Source organism: Panulirus ornatus, chromosome 51 (genome assembly GCF_036320965.1).
Source record: "Panulirus ornatus isolate Po-2019 chromosome 51, ASM3632096v1, whole genome shotgun sequence".
Lineage (NCBI taxonomy): Eukaryota > Metazoa > Arthropoda > Malacostraca > Decapoda > Palinuridae > Panulirus > Panulirus ornatus.
This window is the reverse complement of record NC_092274.1, coordinates 10,358,863-10,379,311: the sequence shown is the minus strand read 5'-3', so window position 1 is coordinate 10,379,311 and position 20,449 is coordinate 10,358,863. Positions and strand designations below refer to the sequence as shown.

At 40.9% G+C, this 20,449-nt stretch overlaps 1 protein-coding gene across 1 annotated transcript in view; it reads right to left on the bottom strand.

The window, feature by feature from the left end:
- LOC139764751 (protogenin-like) overlaps nucleotides 1-20,449 on the bottom strand; it is a 1,310,239-nt gene that overhangs the window by 557,263 nt on the left and 732,527 nt on the right. Inside the window, exon 19 of the mRNA XM_071691615.1 lies at nucleotides 18,279-18,414. Within this exon, the coding sequence (XP_071547716.1) occupies nucleotides 18,279-18,414 (136 nt within the window). The remainder of the gene's footprint in view (nucleotides 1-18,278; nucleotides 18,415-20,449) is intronic.

Here is a 20,449-nt window from a genome sequence, read left to right as displayed (position 1 = left end):
TTACAGAGGTATAAGTTTGTTGAGTATTCCTGGTAAATTATATGGGAGGGTATTGATTGAGAGGGTGAAGGCATGTACAGAGCATCAGATTGGGGAAGAGCAGTGTGGTTTCAGAAGTGGTAGAGGATGTGTGGATCAGGTGTTTGCTTTGAAGACGTATGTGAGAAATACTTAGAAAAGCAAATGGATTTGTATGTAGCATTTATGGATCTGGAGAAGGCATATGATAGAGTTGATAGAGATGCTCTGTGGAAGGTATTAAGAATATATGGTGTGGGAGGCAAGTTGTTAGAAGCAGTGCAAAGTTTTTATCGAGGATGTAAGGCATGTGTACGTGTAGGAAGAGAGGAAAGTGATGGGTTCTCAGTGAATGTAGGTTTGCGGCAGGGGTGTGTGATGTCTCCATGGTTGTTTAATTTGTTTATGGATGGGGTTGTTAGGGAGGTGAATGCAAGAGTTTTGGAAAGAGGGGCAAGTATGAAGTCTGTTGGGGATGAGAGAGCTTGGGAAGTGAGTCAGTTGTTGTTCGCTGATGATACAGCGCTGGTGGCTGATTCATGTGAGAAACTGCAGAAGCTGGTGACTGAGTTTGGTAAAGTGTGTGAAAGAAGAAAGTTAAGAGTAAATGTGAATAAGAGCAAGGTTATTAGGTACAGTAGGGTTGAGGTTCAAGTCAATTGGGAGGTGAGTTTGAATGGAGAAAAACTGGAGGAAGTAAAGTGTTTTAGATATCTGGGAGTGGATCTGGCAGCGGATGGAACCATGGAAGCGGAAGTGGATCATAGGAAGGGGGAGGGGGCGAAAATCCTGGGAGCCTTGAAGAATGTGTGGAAGTCGAGAACATTATCTCGGAAAGCAAAAATGGGTATGTTTGAAGGAATAGTGGTTCCAACAATGTTGTATGGTTGCGAGGCGTGGGCTATGGATAGAGTTGTGCGCAGAAGGGTGGATGTGCTGGAAATGAGATGTCTGAGGACAATGTGTGGTGTGAGGTGGTTTGATCGAGTAAGTAATAATAGGGTAAGAGAGATGTGTGGAAATAAAAAGAGCGTGGTTGAGAGAGCAGAGGAGGGTGTTTTGAAATGGTTTGGTCACATGGAGAGAATGAGTGAGGAAAGATTGACCAAGAGGATATATGTGTCGGAGGTGGAGGGAACGAGGAGAAGAGGGAGACCAAATTGGAGGTGGAAAGATGGAGTGAAAAAGATTTTGTGTGATCGGGGCCTGAACATGCAGGAGGGTGAAAGGAGGGCAAGGAATAGAGTGAGTTGGAGCGATGTGGTATACCGGGTTGACGTGCTGTCAGTGGACTGAATCAGGGCATGTGAAGCGTCTGGGGTAAACCATGGAAAGCTGTGTAGGTATGTTATTTGCGTATGTGGACGTATGTATATACATGTGTATGGGGGTCGGTTGGGCCATTTCTTTCGTCTGTTTCCTTGCGTTACCCCGCAAACGTGGGAGACAGCGGCAAAAGAAAAAAAAAAATATATATATATATATATATGTGTGTGTGTGTGTGTGTGTGTGTATATGAGTGGATGGGTCATTTTTATCTATTTCCTGGCACTACCACACTGATGCAGGAAACAGCTATTATGTATGATAATAAGAAAATAAAAACTGTTCTTGGGGATAGGAGTGAAAGAATACTTTCCATGTATTCCCTGTCTGTTGCAGGAGACTGGGGGGGTGGCAGGGGGGAGAGGGCTGGAAACCCTCCTCTCCTTCAATCTAAATTTCTAAATAGGGAAACAGAAGGAGTCAAGTAAGGAGTGGTCATCCTCCTCGAAGGCTCAGATTGGGGTGTCTGAATATATAAGGATGTAATCTAGATGAGAAGAAAGGAGAGATAGTTAGTATGTTTGAGAAAAGAAACCTGGATGTTCTAACTCTTAAGTGAAACAAAACTCAAGGGTAAAGTGGAGGAGTGGTTTGGGAAAGAATGGGAGTAAAGTCAGGAGTTTATGAGAGGACAAAAGCCAAGGAAGGAGTAGCAATACTCCTGAAGCAGGAGTTCTGGGAGTATGTGATAGAGTTAGAAAGTAAATTCTAGATTGACGAGGGAAGAACTGAAAGTGGATGGAGAGAGATGGGGGATTATTGGTGCTTATGCACCTGGTCATGACAAGAAAGATTATGAAATGCAAGTGTTTGGGAGCAGCTGAGTGAGTGTCTTAGCAGCTTTGAGGCACTAGATCAGGTTATATAAATGCAAAGGTGAGTAATGTGGCAGTTGAGGGTATAGTTGGTGTACATGGGGTGTTCAGTGCTGTAAATGGAAATGGTGAAGAAGTTGCAGATTTAAAAAGAAGAGATATATCTAAGTACACATATGTGAGTGATGTCATCACTCTCTTGTGGAGGCAAATGTAAAGATTTGTAAAGGCTTTCAGAAAAGAAGAGATAATGTTGGGGAGAAGAGAGTGGTGAGAGCAAGTGAGCATGGAAAAGAGACTTGTGCAAGGAAGTACCAGGACAGACTGAGAGTAGAATAGCAAAAGGTGAGAGCATATGATGAGAGGGGAATGGGTGAGGAATGGGATGTATTTAGGGAAGCAATGATGGCTTACGCAAAAGATGCATGTGGCAAGAGAAAGATAGTAGGTGGGCAGATTACAAAGGTTATTGATTGGTGGTATGAAAGAGAAGAGTGAGGCATTTGGATGATACTTGCAGGGAAGTAGTGCAAAAGACTGGGAGATGTATAAAAATAAAAGTGGCAGGAAGTCAAGAGAAAGGTGCAAGAGGTGAAAATGAGGGCAAATGAGAGTTGGCATGAGAGAGTATCATAAAATTTTAGGGAGAATAAAAAGAAGCTTTGGAAGGAGGTAAATAACGTGCATAAGACAAGAGAGTAAATGGGAACCTAAGTGAAGGGGGGGAAGTAGGGAGGTAATAACAGATAGCGATGAAGTGAGAAGGAGATGGAGGGAGTAATTTGAAGGTTTGTTTTTAAATGTGTTTGATGACATAATAGCAGATACAAGGTGTTTTGGTAGGGGTGGTGTGAGAAGTGAGAAGGTCGGGGAGAATGGTTTGGTAAAGAGAGAAGAGGAAGTGAAAGCTTTGCAGAAGATGAAATCTGGCAAGATGGCAGATTTGGATGGTATTGCACTGGAATGTATAAAAATAAGGGGTGACTGAGTTGTTAATTGGCTGGTGATGATATCAAATGTATGTATGGATCATGATGAAGGGCCTGAGGATTGGAATAGTGCATGCATAATGCCACTGTACAAATGGAAAGGGGATAAACATGAGTGTTCAAACCATAGAGGCATACGTTTGCTGAGTATTCCTTGGAAAACATATATTAGGGTATTGATTGAGAGGGTGAATGCATGTACAGAGCATCAAACTGGGGAAGAGCACTGTAGTTTCAGAAGTGGTAGAGGATATGTGGGATCAGATGTTTGCTATGAAGATTGTATGTGAGAAATACTTAGAAAAACAGATGGATTTGTATGTAGCATTTATGGATCTGGAGAAGGCATATGATAGGGTTGATAGAGATGCTCTGTGGAAGGTTTTAAGAGCATATGGTGTGGTAGGTAAGTTGATAGAAGCAGTGAAAAGTTTTTATGAAGGATGCAAGGTATGTGTACTAGAGGAAGAGAGGAGAGTGACTGGTTCTCAGTGAATGTTGGTTTGACACCAAGGGTGTGTGATGTCCCCATGGTTGCTTAATCTGTTTATGGGTGGGGTGGTTAGGGAGGTAAATGCAGGAGTTTTGGAGAGAGGGGCAAGTATGTAGTCTGTTGTGGATTGAGAGGGCCTGGGAAATGAGTCAATTGTTGTTCACTGATGATGCTGCTCTAGTGGCTGATTCGTGTAAGAAACTGCAGAGGTTGGTGACTGAGTTTGAAAGAGTGTGTGAAAGAAGAAAATTGAAGAGTTAATGTGAATAAGAGCAAGGTTATTTATTGGGTTCAGTAGGACTAAGGGACAAGTTAATTGGGATGTAAGTTTGAATGGAGAAAAAATGGAGGAAGTAAAGTGTTTTTGATATCTGGGAGTGGACTTAGCAGTGGATGGAACCATGGAAGTGGAAGTGAGTCACAGGGCAGGGAAGGGGCAAAAGTTCTGGAAGCGAAGAAGAAGGTGTAGAAGGATAGAATATTATCTTGGAGAAGAAAAATGGGTATGTTTGAAGGAATAGTAGTTCCAACAATGAGGCATGGGCTAAACACAGGGTTGTATGCAGGAGGGTGGATGTGTTGGAAATGTAATGTTTAAGGAAAAAATGTGGTGTGAGGTAGTTTGATTGAGTAAGTAATGAAAGGGTAAGAGAGATGTGTGGACATAAAAAGAATGTATTTCAGAGAGTAGAAGAGGGTGCTTTGAAATGATTAGGACATATGAAGAGAATGAGTGAGGAAAGACTGATAAAGAGGATATATGTGTCAGAGGTGAAGAGAATATAGAGAAACATGAGATGAAACTGGATGTGGAAGGATGAAGTGAAAAAGATTTTGAGTGATCAGGGCCTGAACATAATGGACGGTGAAAGGCATGCAAGGAATAGAGTGAACAGGAACAATGTGGCATACTGAGGTCAACATGCTGTCAATAGACTGAAACAGGACATGTGAAGCATCTGGGGTAAACCATGGAAAGGTCTGTGGGGCCTGGATGTGGATAGGGAGCTATGGTTTCGATGCATTACACATGACAGTTGGAGACTGAGTGTGAATGAATGTGGCCTTTTTTGTCTGTTTTCCTGACGCTACCTTGCTGAAGTGGGGGGAAGCAATGCTATATCCTGTGTTGCGGGGTAGGAACAGGAGTGAAAGAAGGCAAGCAAGTAAGAATAGGTACATGTGTATATTTGTATATTTGTGTGTATGTGAATATATATGCATGCATAAGCTGATATGTATATGTATGTATATGGGCATTTACGTATATATATATATATATATATATATATATATATATATATATATATATATATATATATATATGTGTACCCTCACCAGCAGGGAAGGTAAACAAACACCAGTAGTCAGGGTGGTCGGTGAGGCTGAAGAAATTTGGTACCATTAAGACTTAAGGAGTCAGGGCGCAAGAGGTGAGGCAGGCAGCTGCAGAGGATTATGATAACTTTCTTCCATCTAGCTGAAACTGACAAAGGAAGATACATACTGATGAGAATAATGACAGGTGCCGCCTCCCTCACCCAGGCTTAGGGGCCAAGGCTGGCTGAAGGTAGCCTACACTTGGCTTACTGAGTACTGACCGTCATACCAGAGGTGTACTTTTAGAGTAAGAAGTATATTGCTGAATATCAGCAAAATGAAGACTGGTGGAGACTTTCGTGATCACCTTGTGGATCTTACAGACCATGTGAATAAACCAGATTCAAACATAGACAAACAATCGCAGCGCAAGAGTTCACCAGGTCGTATGAAACTTGAAAAGTGGCTTCATTCATCCATGAAGATTGAGATGACAGATGGCCGCACTCTTGTTGGATCCTTTGTGTGTACTGATCGAGATAATAATATTATTCTTGGATCTTGTACAGAACATCTTAGACCAGACGAAATGTGATGCCATCATGCAGTAGATCATATTAGTGCCATTAAGGTCAACAACAAGTAGTGAAGAAAGATTTTAAGAGGATCCTCATCATGAGCGTAATGTCAGAATCATGAAGTTTTGGAGAAGGTGATGTACGCCATTTTGAAGAACGGTTGGTTGGTTTGTCATCACTGGAAAAGAGCCTCTGTATGGCAATCTTCAAATCCTCCTCTGCATCCGACACAACGCAAGTCATATGAACACAGTCTGTCAGTAATAAATATGGATGTGTGTGGATGTAACCAAGATGTGAAGACCCTTACTGGAAAAACAATCACTCTTGAAGTAGAACCTTCAGACACAATTGAAAATGTGAAGGAAAATAGTGAAATTGGAAAAAAATGTAGCTTAGACATTGAAGCTTATTGATACAGTGGTTAAATTGATGAGAACTGCTATTGACGTTTGTGTAAATAAATTATACATTTCCTTTTTTCCATAGCCAGAGGTTGAACCATTATGTGACATTCATCATTTTTTTCCATTCATTTCAAGCTAGAAGTTTCAGTTTTCTAAATTGTTTCTTACATTTTTCATATGTATATATATATGTATGTGTGTGTGTGTGTATATGTGCGTATGTATGTGTATGTGTGTGTATGTGTATATGTGTATATATATGTATATTATCCCTGGGGATAGGGGTGAAAGAATACTTCCCACGTATTCCTCGCGTGTCGTAGAAAGCGACTAGAGGGGACGGGAGCGGGGGGCCAGAAATCCTCCCCTCCTTGTATTAACTTTCTAAAATGGGAAACAAAAGAAGGAGTCACGCGGGGAGTGCTCATCCTCCTCGAAGGCTCAGAGTGGGGTGCCTAAATGTGTGTGGATGTAACCAAGATGTGAAAAAAGGAGAGATAGGTAGTATGTTTGAGGAAAGGAACCTGGATGTTTTGGCTCTGAGTGAAACGAAGCTCAAGGGTAAAGGGGAAGAGTGGTTTGGGAATGTCTAGGGAGTAAAGTCAGGGGTTAGTGAGAGGACAAGAGCAAGGGAAGGAGTAGCAATACTCCTGAAACAGGAGTTGTGGGAGTATGTGATAGAGTGTAAGAAAGTAAATTCTCGATTAATATGGGTAAAACTGAAAGTTGATGGAGAGAGGTGGGTGATTATTGGTGCATATGCCCCTGGGCATGAGAAGAAAGATCAAGAGAGGCAAGTGTTTTGGGAGCAGCTGAATGAGTGTGTTAGTGGTTTTGATGCACGAGACCGGGTTATAGTGATGGGTGATTTGAATGCAAAGGTGAGTAATGTGGCAGTTGAGGGAATAATTGGTATACATGGGGTGTTCAGTGTTGTAAATGGAAATGGTGAAGAGCTTGTAGATTTATGTGCTGAAAAAGGACTGATGATTGGGAATACCTGGTTTAAAAAGCGAGATATACATAAGTATACTTATGTAAGTAGGAGAGATGGCCAGAGAGCGTTATTGGATTACGTGTTAATTGACAGGCGTGCGAAAGAGAGACTTTTGGATGTTAATGTGCTGAGAGGTGCAACTGGAGGGATGTCTGATCATTATCTTGTGGAGGCTAAGGTGAAGATCTGTATGGGTTTTCAGAAAAGAGGAGTGAATGTTGGGGTGAAGAGGGTGGTGAGAGTAAGTGAGCTTGAGAAGGAGACCTGTGTGAGGAAGTACCAGGAGAGACTGAGTACAGAATGGAAAAAGGTGAGAACAATGGAAGCAAGGGGAGTGGGGGAGGAATGGGATGTATTTAGGGAATCAGTGATGGATTGCACAAAAGATGCTTGTGGCATGAGAAGAGTGGGAGGTGGGTTGATTAGAAAGGGTAGTGAGTGGTGGGATGAAGAAGTAAGAGTATTAGTGAAAGAGAAGAGAGAGGCATTTGGACGATTTTTGCAGGGAAAAAATGCAATTGAGTGGGAGATGTATAAAAGAAAGAGACAGGAGGTCAAGAGAAAGGTGCAAGAGGTGAAAAAAAGGGCAAATGAGAGTTGGGGTGAGAGAGTATCATTAAATTTTAGGGAGAATAAAAAGATGTTCTGGAAGGAGGTAAATAAAGTGCGTAAGACAAGGGAGCAAATGGGAACTTTAGTGAAGGGCGCAAATGGGGAGGTGATAACAAGTAGTGGTGATGTGAGAAGGAGATGGAGTGAGTATTTTGAAGGTTTGTTGAATGTGTTTGATGATAGTGTGGCAGATATAGGGTGTTTTGGTCGAGGTGGTGTGCAAAGTGAGAGGGTTAGGGAAAATGATTTGGTAAACAGAGAAGAGGTAGTGAAAGCTTTGCGGAAGATGAAAGCCGGCAAGGCAGCAGGTTTGGATGGTATTGCAGTGGAATTTATTAAAAAAGGGGGTGACTGTATTGTTGACTGGTTGGTAAGGTTATTTAATGTATGTATGACTCATGGTGAGGTGCCTGAGGATTGGCGGAATGCGTGCATAGTGCCATTGTACAAAGGCAAAGGGGATAAGAGTGAAAGCTCAAATTACAGAGGTATAAGTTTGTTGAGTATTCCTAGTAAATTATATGGGAGGGTTATGATTGAGAGGGTGAAGGCATGTACCGAGCATCAGATTGGGGAAGAGCAGTGTGGTTTCAGAAGTGGTAGAGGATGTGTGGATCAGGTGTTTGCTTTGAAGAATGTATGTGAGAAATACTTAGAAAAGCAAATGGATTTGTATGTAGCATTTATGGATCTGGAGAAGGCATATGATAGAGTTGATAGAGATGCTCTGTGGAAGGTATTAAGAATATATGGTGTGGGAGGAAAGTTGTTAGAAGCAGTGAAAAGTTTTTATCGAGGATGTAAGGCATGTGTACGTGTAGGAAGAGAGGAAAGTGATTGGTTCTCAGTGAATGTAGGTTTGCGGCAGGGGTGTGTGATGTCTCCATGGTTGTTTAATTTGTTTATGGATGGGGTTGTTAGGGAGGTAAATGCAAGAGTTTTGGAAAGAGGGGCAAGTATGAAGTCTGTTGGGGATGAGAGAGCTTGGGAAGTGAGTCAGTTGTTGTTCGCTGATGATACAGCGCTGGTGGCTGATTCATGTGAGAAACTGCAGAAGCTGGTGACTGAGTTTGGTAAAGTGTGTGGAAGAAGAAAGTTAAGAGTAAATGTGAATAAGAGCAAGGTTATTAGGTACAGTAGGGTTGAGGGTCAAGTCAATTGGGAGGTGAGTTTGAATGGAGAAAAACTGGAGGAAGTGAAGTGTTTTAGATATCTGGGAGTGGATCTGGCAGCGGATGGAACCATGGAAGCGGAAGTGGATCATAGGGTGGGGGAGGGGGCGAAAATTCTGGGGGCCTTGAAGAATGTGTGGAAGTCGAGAACATTATCTCGGAAAGCAAAAATGGGTATGTTTGAAGGAATAGTGGTTCCAACAATGTTGTATGGTTGCGAGGCGTGGGCTATGGATAGAGTTGTGCGCAGGAGGATGGATGTGCTGGAAATGAGATGTTTGAGGACAATGTGTGGTGTGAGGTGGTTTGATCGAGTGAGTAACGTAAGGGTAAGAGAGATGTGTGGAAATAAAAAGAGCGTGGTTGAGAGAGCAGAAGAGGGTGTTTTGAAGTGGTTTGGGCACATGGAGAGAATGAGTGAGGAAAGATTGACCAAGAGGATATATGTGTCGGAGGTGGAGGGAACGAGGAGAAGAGGGAGACCAAATTGGAGGTGGAAAGATGGAGTGAAGAAGATTTTGTGTGATCGGGGCCTGAACATGCAGGAGGGTGAAAGGAGGGCAAGGAATAGAGTGAATTGGAGCGATGTGGTATACCGGGGTTGACGTGCTGTCAGTGGATTGAATCAAGGCATGTGAAGCGTCTGGGGTAAACCATGGAAAGCTGTGTAGGTATGTATATTCGCGTGTGTGGACGTATGTATATACATGTGTATGGGGGGGGTTGGGCCATTTCTTTCGTCTGTTTCCTTGCGCTACCTCGCAAACGCGGGAGACAGCGACAAAGTATGAAAAAAAAAAAAAAAAAAAAAATATATATATATATATATATATATATATATATATATATATATATATATATATATATATATATATATATATATGTTTTGGTCGAGGTTGTGTGCAAAGTGAGAGGGTTAGGGAAAATGATTTGGTAAACAGAGAAGAGGTAGTAAAAGCTTTGCGGAAGATGAAAGCAGGCAAGGCAGCAGGTTTGGATGGTACTGCAGTGGAATTTATTAAAAAAGGGGGTGACTGTATTACTGACTGGTCGGTAAGCTTATTTAATGTTTGTATGACTCATGGTGAGGTGCCTGAGGATTGGCGGAATGCGTGCATAGTGCCATTGTACAAAGGCAAAGGGGATAAGAGTGAGTGCTCAAATTACAGAGGTATAAGTTTGTTGAGTATTCCTGCTAAATTATATGGGAGGGTATTGATTGAGAGGGTGAAGGCATGTACAGAGCATCAGATTGGGGAAGAGCAGTGTGGTTTCAGAAGTGGTAGAGGATGTGTGGATCAAGAGTTTGCTTTGAGGAATGTATGTGACAAATATTTAGAAAAGCAAATGGATTTGTATGTAGCATTTATGGATCTGGAAAAGGAATATGATAAGAGTTGATAGAGATGCTCTGTGGATGGTATTAAGAATATATGGTATAGGAGGCAAGTTGTTGAAAGCCGTGAAAAGTTTTTATCGAGGATGTAAGGCATGTGTACGTGTAGGAAGAGAGGAAAGTGATTGGTTCTCAGTGAATGTAGGTTTGCGGCAAGGGTGTGTGATGTCTCCATGGTTGTTTAATTTCTTTATGGATGGGGTTGTTAGGGAGGTGAATGCAAGAGTTTTGGAAAGAGGGGCAATTATGCAGTCTGTTGTGGGTAAGAGAGCTTGGGAAGTGAGTTAGTTGTTGTTCGCTGATGATACAGTGCTGGTGGCTGATTCATGTGAGAAACTACAGAAGCTGGTGACTAAGTTTGGTAAAGTGTGTGAAAAAAGAAAGTTAAGAGTAAATGTGAATAAGAGCAAGGTTATTAGGTACAGTAGGGTTGAGGGTCAAGTCAACTGGGAGGTAAGTTTGAATGGAGAAAAACTGGAGGAAGTAAAGTGTTTTAGATATCTGGGAGTGGATCTGGCAGTGGATGGAACCATGGAAGCGGAAGTGAATCATACGGTGGGGGAGGGGACGAAAATTCTGGGAGCCTTAAAGAATGTTTGGAAGTCGAGAACATTATTTCGGAAAGCAAAAATGGGAATGTTTGAAGGAATAGTGGTTCCAGCAATGTTGTATGGTTGCGAGGCTTGGGCTACGGATAGAGTTGTGCAGAGAAAGGTGGTTTGCTGGAAATGAGATGTTTGAGGACAATATGTGGTGTGAGGTGGTTTGATCGAGTAAGTAATAATAGGGTAAGAGAGATGTGTGGAAATATAAAGAGTGTGGTTGAGAGATCAGAAGAGGGTGTTTTGAAATGGTTTGGTCACATGGAGAGAATGAGTGAGGAAAGATTGACCAAGAGGATATATGTCTCAGAGGAGGAGGGAACGAGGAGAAGTAGGAGACCAAAGTGGAGGTGGAAAGATGGAGTGAAAAAGGTTTTTTGAGAGATTGGGACCTTACCATGCAGGAGGGTGAAAGGCGTGCAAGGAATAGAGTGAATTGGAACGATGTGCTATACCGGGGTCGAGGTGCTGTCAATGGATTGAACCAGGGCATGTGAAGCATCTGGGGTAAACCATGGAAAGTTCTGTGGGGCCTGGATGTGGAAAGGGAGCTGTGGTTTCGGTGCATTATTACATGACAGCTAGAGACTGAGTGTGAACGAATGGGGCCTTTGTTGTCTTTTCCTAGCACTACCTCGCACACATGAGGGAGGAGGGGGTTGTTATTGCATGTGTGGCGAGGTGGTGATGGGAATAATTAAAGGCAGACAGTATGAATTATGTACATGTGTATATATGTATATGTCTGTGTGTGTATATATATATATATACATTGAGATGTATAGGTATGTATATTTGCGTGTGTGGACGTGTATGTATATACATGTGTATGTGGGTGGGTTAGGCCATTCTTTCATCTGTTTCCTTGCGCTACCACACTAACGCGGGAGACAGCGACATAGTAAAATAAATAAAAAATAAAAAATTTTCCAAAAGAAAGAACAGAGAATTGGGCCAGGTGAGGGTGTTCCCTCAAAGGCCCAGTCCTCTGTTCTTAACGCTACCTCGCTAATGCGGGAAATGGCAAATAGTTTGAAAGAAGAGAAAAAAAAAAAATGTTTTGTAAGGAGGTAAATAACCTGCGTAAGGGAGCTGTGGCGGGGTGGCGACGGAAACGGATGAAGGCAGCAAGTATGAATATATACATGCGTATATATGTATATTTCTGTGTACGTATATGCACACATACGTTGAAATGTACATGTATGTATATATGCGTGTCTGGGCGTTTATATATATATATATTTATACAATATCCTCTTGGTCAATCTTTCCTCACTCATCCTCTCCATGTGCCTAAACCACTTCAAAACACCCTCTTCTCCTCTATCAACCATGCTCTTTTTATTTCCACACATCTCTCTTACCCTTACGTTACTCACTCGATCAAACCACCTCACACCACACATTGTCCTCAAACATCTCATTTCCAGCACATCCATCCTCCTGCGCACAACTCTATCCATAGCCCACGCCTCGCAACCATACAACATTGTTGGAACCACTATTCCTTCAAACATACCCATTTTTGCTTTCCGAGATAATGTTCTCGACTTCCACACATTCTTCAAGGCCCCCAGGATTTTCGCCCCCTCCCCCACCCTATGATCCACTTCCGCTTCCATGGTTCCATCCGCTGCCAGATCCACTCCCAGATATCTAAAACACTTCACTTCCTCCAGTTTTTCTCCATTCAAACTCACCTCTCAATTGACTTGACCCTCAACCCTACTGTACCTAATAACCTTGCTTTTATTCACATTTACTCTTAACTTTCTTCTTCCACACACTTTTCCAAACTCAGTCACCAGCTTCTGCAGTTTCTCACATGAATCAGCCACCAGCGCTGTATCATCAGCGAACAACAACTGACTCACTTCCCAAGCTCTCTCATCCCCAACAGACTTCATACTTGCCCCTCTTTCCAAAACTCTTGCATATATATATATATATATATATATATATATATATACAACATGGCTATAATGTGGCCGCTCGCTCCACAAACTTTACAACTTTTCCTTCCCCAAGACTTTGAAATTAACATATGTTGTCATATATTACAGCTGCGAATACTTATGCATGAGTTGCAGAGTAGGTAACTCATCTGCATACAAAATCATATCTTCCTTCCTTCTTCTTCTTATCATTATTATTATCATTATTATTGTTATTATTATTATTCTTTTCTTCTCCTTCTTCCTCTTCTTCATCTTCTTCTTCCTCATCTTCTTCTTCTTCTTCCTACTTCATCTTCTTCTATTTCTTCTTCTTCTATTTCGTCTTCTTCCTTCTTCATCTTCTTCTTCTTCCTACTTCATCATCTTCTTCTTCTTCTATTTCTTCTTCTTCCTTCTTCATCTTCTTCTTCTTCCTACTTCATCATCTTCTTCTTCTTCTATTTCTTCTTCTTCCTTCTTCATCTTCTTCTTCTTCTTCTTCTTCTTCTTCTTCTATTTCTTCTTCCTTCTTCATCTTCTTCTTTTTCTTCTTCTTCCGTCTTCATCTTCCTTCTTCTTCTGTATTTACATATATCTATTTTTAAATGCTTATTCGCTGTTTCCCGCTAGGGCGATGTAGCGCCAGGAACAGACCAAGAAACAGCCTGTTCGTTTTCATCTAATATGTAGATGGCTTACATATTTCCCCATTATTATTATTACGATTTTTCCAGATTTTTGTGAACCTATACGTACGTACTTTACCAAATTAAGAATATCACTTTATAACAGAGTTTAACATCATTAATTAATAAATACAGAAGAGGGAGACCAAATTGGAGGTGGAAAGATGGAGTGAAAAAGATTTTGTGTGATCGGGGCTTGAACATGCAGGAGGGTGAAAGGAGGGCAAAGAATAGAGTGAATTGGAGCGATGTGGTATACCGGGGTTGACGTGCTGTCAGTGGATTGAATCAAGGCATGTGTATGGGGGTGGGTTGGGCCATTTCTTTCGTCTGTTTCCCTGCGCTACCTCGCAAACGCGGGAGACAGCGACAAAGCAAAAAAAAAAAAAAAAAAAAAAAAAAATATTTATACAAATGGATTTGTATGTGGCATTTATGGATCTGGAGAAGGCATATGATAGAGTTGATAGAGATGCTCTGTGGAAGGTATTAAGAATATATGGTGTGGGAGGAAAGTTGTTAGAAGCAGTGAAAAGTTTTTATTGAGGATGTAAGGCATGTGTACGTGTAGGAAGAGAGGAAAGTGATTGGTTCTCAGTGAATGTAGGTTTGCGGCAGGGGTGTGTGATGTCTCCATGGTTGTTTAATTTGTTTATGGATGGGGTTGTTAGGGAGGTAAATGCAAGAGTTTTGGAAAGAGGGGTAAGTATGAAGTCTGTTGGGGATGAGAGAGCTTGGGAAGTGAGTCAGTTGTTGTTCGCTGATGATACAGCGCTGGTGGCTGATTCATGTGAGAAACTGCAGAAGCTGGTGACTGAGTTTGGAAAAGTGTGTGGAAGAAGAAAGTTAAGAGTAAATGTGAATAAGAGCAAGGTTATTAGGTACAGTAGGGTTGAGGGTCAAGTCAATTGGGAGGTGAGTTTGAATGGAGAAAAACTGGAGGAAGTGAAGTGTTTTAGATATCTGGGAGTGGATCTGGCAGCGGATGGAACCATGGAAGCGGAAGTGGATCATAGGGTGGGGGAGGGGGCGAAAATCCTGGGGGCCTTGAAGAATGTGTGGAAGTCGAGAACATTATCTCGGAAAGCAAAAATGGGTATGTTTGAAGGAATAGTGGTTCCAACAATGTTGTATGGTTGCGAGGCGTGGGCTATGGATAGAGTTGTGCGCAGGAGGATGGATGTGCTGGAAATGAGATGTTTGAGGACAATGTGTGGTGTGAGGTGGTTTGATCGAGTGAGTAACGTAAGGGTAAGAGAGATGTGTGGAAATAAAAAGAGCGTGGTTGAGAGAGCAGAAGAGGGTGTTTTGAAGTGGTTTGGGCACATGGAGAGGATGAGTGAGGAAAGATTGACCAAGAGGATATATGTGTCGGAGGTGGAGGGAACAAGGAGAAGAGGGAGACCAAATTGGAGGTGGAAAGATGGAGTGAAAAAGATTTTGTGTGATCGGGGCCTGAACATGCAGGAGGGTGAAAGGAGGGCAAGGAATAGAGTGAATTGGAGCGATGTGGTATACCGGGGTTGACGTGCTGTCAGTGGATTGAAGCAAGGCATGTGAAGCGTCTGGGGTAAACCATGGAAAGCTGTGTAGGTATGTATATTTGCGTGTGTGGACGTATGTATATACATGTGTATGGGGGGGGGTTGGGCCATTTCTTTCGTCTGTTTCCTTGCGCTACCTCGCAAACGCGGGAGACAGCGACAAAGTATAATAAAAAAAAAATAATATATATATATATATATATATATATATATATATATATATATATATATATATATATATATATATATATGTGTATGTGGGTGGTTGGGCCATTCTTTGTTTGTTTCCTTGCACTACCTCATTGACAAGGGAAATAGCGATTAAGTATAATAAAAACATATATGAGAAGAGAAATGGGAACATTGCTGTATGTGGTAAATGGGGAGTTAATAACAAAGAGTGATGAAGTGAGGAGGAAATGGAGCAAGTATTTTGAAGGTTTGTTGAATGTATCTGATGATAGAGTGGCAAATATAGGGTGTTTTGGTTGGGGTAGTGTATAAAGTGAGAGGGTCAGGGAGAATGGTTTGGTAAGCAGAGAAGAGGTAGTGAAAGCTTAACGGAAGATGAAAGCCGGCATGGGGGTGGGTTTGGATGGTATTGTAGTGGAATTTATTAAAAAAGGGGGTGACTGTGTTGTTGATTGGCTGGTAAGGATATTCAATGTATGTGTGGATCATGGTGAAGAGCCTGAGGATTGGCAGAATGCATGCATAGTGTCATTGTGCAAAGGCAAAGGGGATAAAGGTGAGAGGATTACAGAGGATTACAGGATTACAGAGGATTACAGAGGTATACGTTTGTTGAGTATTCCATGGAAATTATATGGGAGGGTATTGACTGAGAAGGTAAAGGCATGTACAGAGCATCAGATTGGGGAAGAGCAGTGTGGTTTCAGAAGTAGTAGAGGATGTGTGGATCAGGTGTTTACTTTGAAAAATGTATATGAGAAATACTTGGAAAAACTGATGGATTTGTATGTAGCTTTTACGTATCTGGAAAAGGCATAAGATAGGGTTGATAGAGATGCTTTGTGGAAGGATTTAACAGCATATGGTGTGGGAGGTAAGTTGCTAGAAGCAGTGAAAAGTTTTTACCAAGGCTGTAAGGCTTGTGTATAAGTAGGGAGAGAGGAGAGTGATTGGTTCCCAGTCTATGTTGGTTTGTGGTAGGGGTGTGTGACATTCCCATGGCTGTTTAATTCGTTTGTGGATGGGGTGGTTAGGGAGGTAAATGCAAGAGTTTTGGAGAGAGGGGCAAGTATGCACTCTGTTGTGGATGAGAGGACCTGGGAAATGAGTCAGTTGTTCACTGATTGATACAGCGCTTGTGGCTGATTCAGGTGAGAAACTGCTGAGGATGGTGACTGAGTTTGGTAAAGTGTGTGAAAGGAGAAAGTTGAGAGTAAATGTGAATAAGAGCAAGGCTATCAGGTTCAGTAGGGTAGAGAGACAAGTTAATTGGGAGGTAAGTTTGCATAGAGAAAAACTGGAGGAAGTGAAGTGTTTTAGATATCTGGGAAAGGATTTAGCAGCAGATGGAACCATAGAAGTGGAAATCAGTCACTGGGTAGGGGAGGGGGCAAAGGTTCTGGGAGCACTGAAGAATAAGTGGAAGGCGAGAACGTTATCTCGGAGCAAAAATGGGTATGTTTCAAGGAATAGTAGTTCCAACAATGCTATATGGTTGTGAGGCATGGGCTATAGATAGGATTGTAAAGTGGAGGAAGGATGTGTTGGAAATGAAATGTTTGAGGACAATATATGGTGTGGGGTGGTTTGAGCGATTAAGTAATGTAAGAGTGAGAGAGATGTGTGGTAATATAAAGAGTGTGGTTGAGAGACCAGAAGAAGGTTTGTTGAAATGCTTTGGACACATGAAGACAATGAGTGAGGAAAGACTGACAAAGGGGATATATGTGTCTGAGGTGGAGGGATCAAGGAGAAGCGGGAAACCAATTGGAGGTGGAAGGATGGAGTGAAAAAAAATTTTGAGCAATCGGGGCATGAACATACAGGAGGGTAAAAAGCATGCAAGGAATAGAGTGAATTGGAATGATGTGGTATACCAGGGTGGACATGCTGTCAATGGACTGAACCAGGGCACGTGAAGCGTCTGGGGTAAACCACGGAAAGGTCTGTGGGGCCTGGACGTGGAGAGGGAGCTGTGGTTTCGGTGCATTACACATGAAAGCAAGAGATTGAGTGTTAGCGAATGTGGCCTTTACTTTTTTTGTCTTTTCCTGGTGCTACCTTGCAACCCAGGAGGGAAAGGGGGATATTTCCTATGTGGCAGGGTAGTGATGGGAATGGCTGAAGGCAGCAAATATGAATTTATAAATGTGTATATATGTATGTGTCTGTGTATGAATATGTATGTATACGTTATGTATATGTATGTATATGTGCATGTATGGGTGTTTATGTATATATATGTGTATATGAGTGGTTGGGCCATTCTTCGTCTGTTTCCTTGCACTACCTCGATGATGCAGTAAAACAGCAGTTAAGTATAATAAATAAATAAATATTTTATTATGAAGTTTTTAAAAAGTTTTATGTTTACAAATGGTAAAATCCTCTGGCAATAATGTAATGATTAGTGTTCTTGACTGTGACACATTCGAGGGCTGCCCAGGGTTGAATGCATATGTTTGAATCCTGGTTACAGCAATCGGTCCAGTCAACCCAGCTATTCAACCACCCCTCAGGGTTGGTCAATAAAATGGGTACCTGGCTCAGGCTAGAGTATATATATGTAAAGTGTTAAAGCAATGGTCTTGATTAGGGCCTCAGCTGCCCATCTCAGATAATGTTGAAAAAAAACTTTTAGCAAGACAATAATCAGATGCAAAGAGATCCCATAATATGTATGTGGTCTTCCTATGGGTGTCATGGAAACAACACAATATGAGCACAACCAAACAAGAGACACTAACCTCACTTTAAAGGTGATTTAAAGATAAAATGTTTTACCTTTCCTAGCAGTATAAACTATATACATTTTGAGGCAGCAGTGAAAAATAAAATATCTAAATCTATTCTAAAGAAAACTAAATACAATAAATGGATGCATTTACGTCCAAAACACTAATCTACATCAAGTCTAAGTATGCTTATTGGTGGATGAACAAGAAGTTAGATAAGACATTTTAACCCTTGTAAAAGGAAAACAAGTATCGAATTTCATCTTCTAACATCTAAAGGCCACTAATTACCACTGTGATCTTTGTGATAATTCATAACTCTCACTTGTTAAGTTGTTGTCACACAGATGGTACAAATGTGTATTCTCATAAGAATCAAACTCTCTACACATAACCCAAAGAAGAAGCTAAAGGATTACATAAAATTCATAAAAAAATGAATTTCACTGCACTTACCCAAACCAATGACAGTGTAAGATGTCTGTGTAGGAGAGAGATTAACTGGACCAATCCATGGCTTATCTTGGCGACGATACTTTAGTTTATACCCTTCCAATTCTGCTGTGTTTTCTGATGGAAGCTTCCAGTCAATCTGAAACGATAAATATGAAGTAAATTCATAATTATGTTTAAAGTGATTACTTTGTCAGGCTACATAAACTGAACCAAAACAAGAATTATTTCTTGAAGTTCACACCTCCATTTACACTGGTGTTATGATAATTCACAATCTCAATTCAATTTTCTTACTTCACACTTACCTAAATTACCACAATTATTTCAAGATTAAGCATAAAACTCAAATTCACATGGTTAGCTGGGTGGGTGCACTAAATGAATGCTAATGACAGGTATAAATTCCTTAATTTGGATTCAAATGATCTAGTAAAAGAATGCTTGATATATATATATATATATATATATATATATATATATATATATATATATATATATATATATATATATATATATAGTAAGAAAATACTTAGATCCAATCAAAGAGAAGATTGCAATTATTTTGCCCTCATGCTTTCACCAGATTGGTCTCCTACATATCAAAATATATACTGGTCTCCCAAACATCAAAATACATCTTAAATGTCAAATTAGTGAATTAAAAAAATATTTCTCTCTTCTGAAACAAAGGAACACCACAAAAGAGTAATAAAACAACCAATATATGTGATGTAGTCCTAAACTTACCAAAAGAGGAATACAAAAATCTTATGGTTGGGGATTACTGGTAAAATTTGGTTAGTTAGGATTTTCAGTGTCTGTATAGATCATGGTGAAGGGCCTAAGGATTGGCAGAATGAATGTATAGTGCCATTGTATAAAGAAAAAAGGGCTAAAGATAAGTGTTCACGCAACAGAGGTTTAAGTTTGTTAAGTGTACCTGGCAAGTCTTATGGCAAAGCAGTGATTGAAAGGGTGTAGGCATATATAGAGCAGTAAATGAGTGAAACAATGTGGTTTCAGAAGTGGTAGAGGATGTGTGGATCACATGTTTGGTTTAAAGAATGTATGTGAAGAAACATCTAAAGGAAACAGATGGATTCATATATATCATATATGGATTAGGATAAGGCATATGATAGGGTTGACAGAGATGCCTTGTGGAAGGATTTGCAAATATATAATTTGGGAAGAAAGTTAATAATAGCTTTAAGAAGTTTTTATAAGAGTGTAAAGCAAGTGTATGAGCAAGCAGAGAGAAGAGTTGAGTAGTTCCAGGACAAGGTGCGTCTGTGGCAGGGGTGAGTCATGTCACCATGGCTTTTCAGTTTGTTTTTGGATGGTATGGCTAGGCAGGTAAATGCAAGTGCTTTGGAGAGGGGGGAGAGCATGTAGTCTGCATGAAGTGAGTGAGTCAGCTGTTGTTTGCTTATGATATATTCAAGTACATTCAAATGATAAACACCAAAAGTTGGTGTCTGTGTCTTGGAAAGTGTGTGTGAAAGGAGAGAGTTGGGAGTAAATGTGAATAAAAGCAAGGTTATTAGGTTTAACAGTGGAGGGACAGATTAGTTGGGATGAGAGGTTGAATGAAGAAAATTTGGAGGAAGTGAAGTGGTGAAAATTCTAGGAGTAAACATGGCAGTAAATGGAACTATTGGGTTATAGGGTGGTTGTGGGGCAAAGGTTCAAGGAGCAATGAAGAATGTATGGAAAAAGAGGTTCTTATCTAGGAGGGCAAAAAATGGGTATGTTTGAAAGTATAGTAGTCCAATGATGATATATAAAGCATGGGTACAGATGAAAATGAGCGGAGGAGAGTGGATGTGTTGGAAATGAATTGTTTGAGGTGGTCTGACTGAGTAATGAAATGGTTAGAGAGATGTGTATTGATAAGAAAAGTGTGGATGGGAGAGCTAAAGAGGGCGTGATGAAATGGTTTGGACATGTGAAGAGAATGAGTGAGGTGAGGCTGACAAACAGGATACAGCGTTAGATATGGCATGGACACAAGGAAAAGGAGAAGACCAAATTAAAGATGGAAGGATAGAGTGAAAAAGATTTTGACCAGTAATGGCCTAAACATGCTGAAAGGTGAAAGGCTTGCATGAGATACAATGAACTGGAGTAATGTGGTATACAGGGGAATAATGCATATGAAGCAGCTTGGG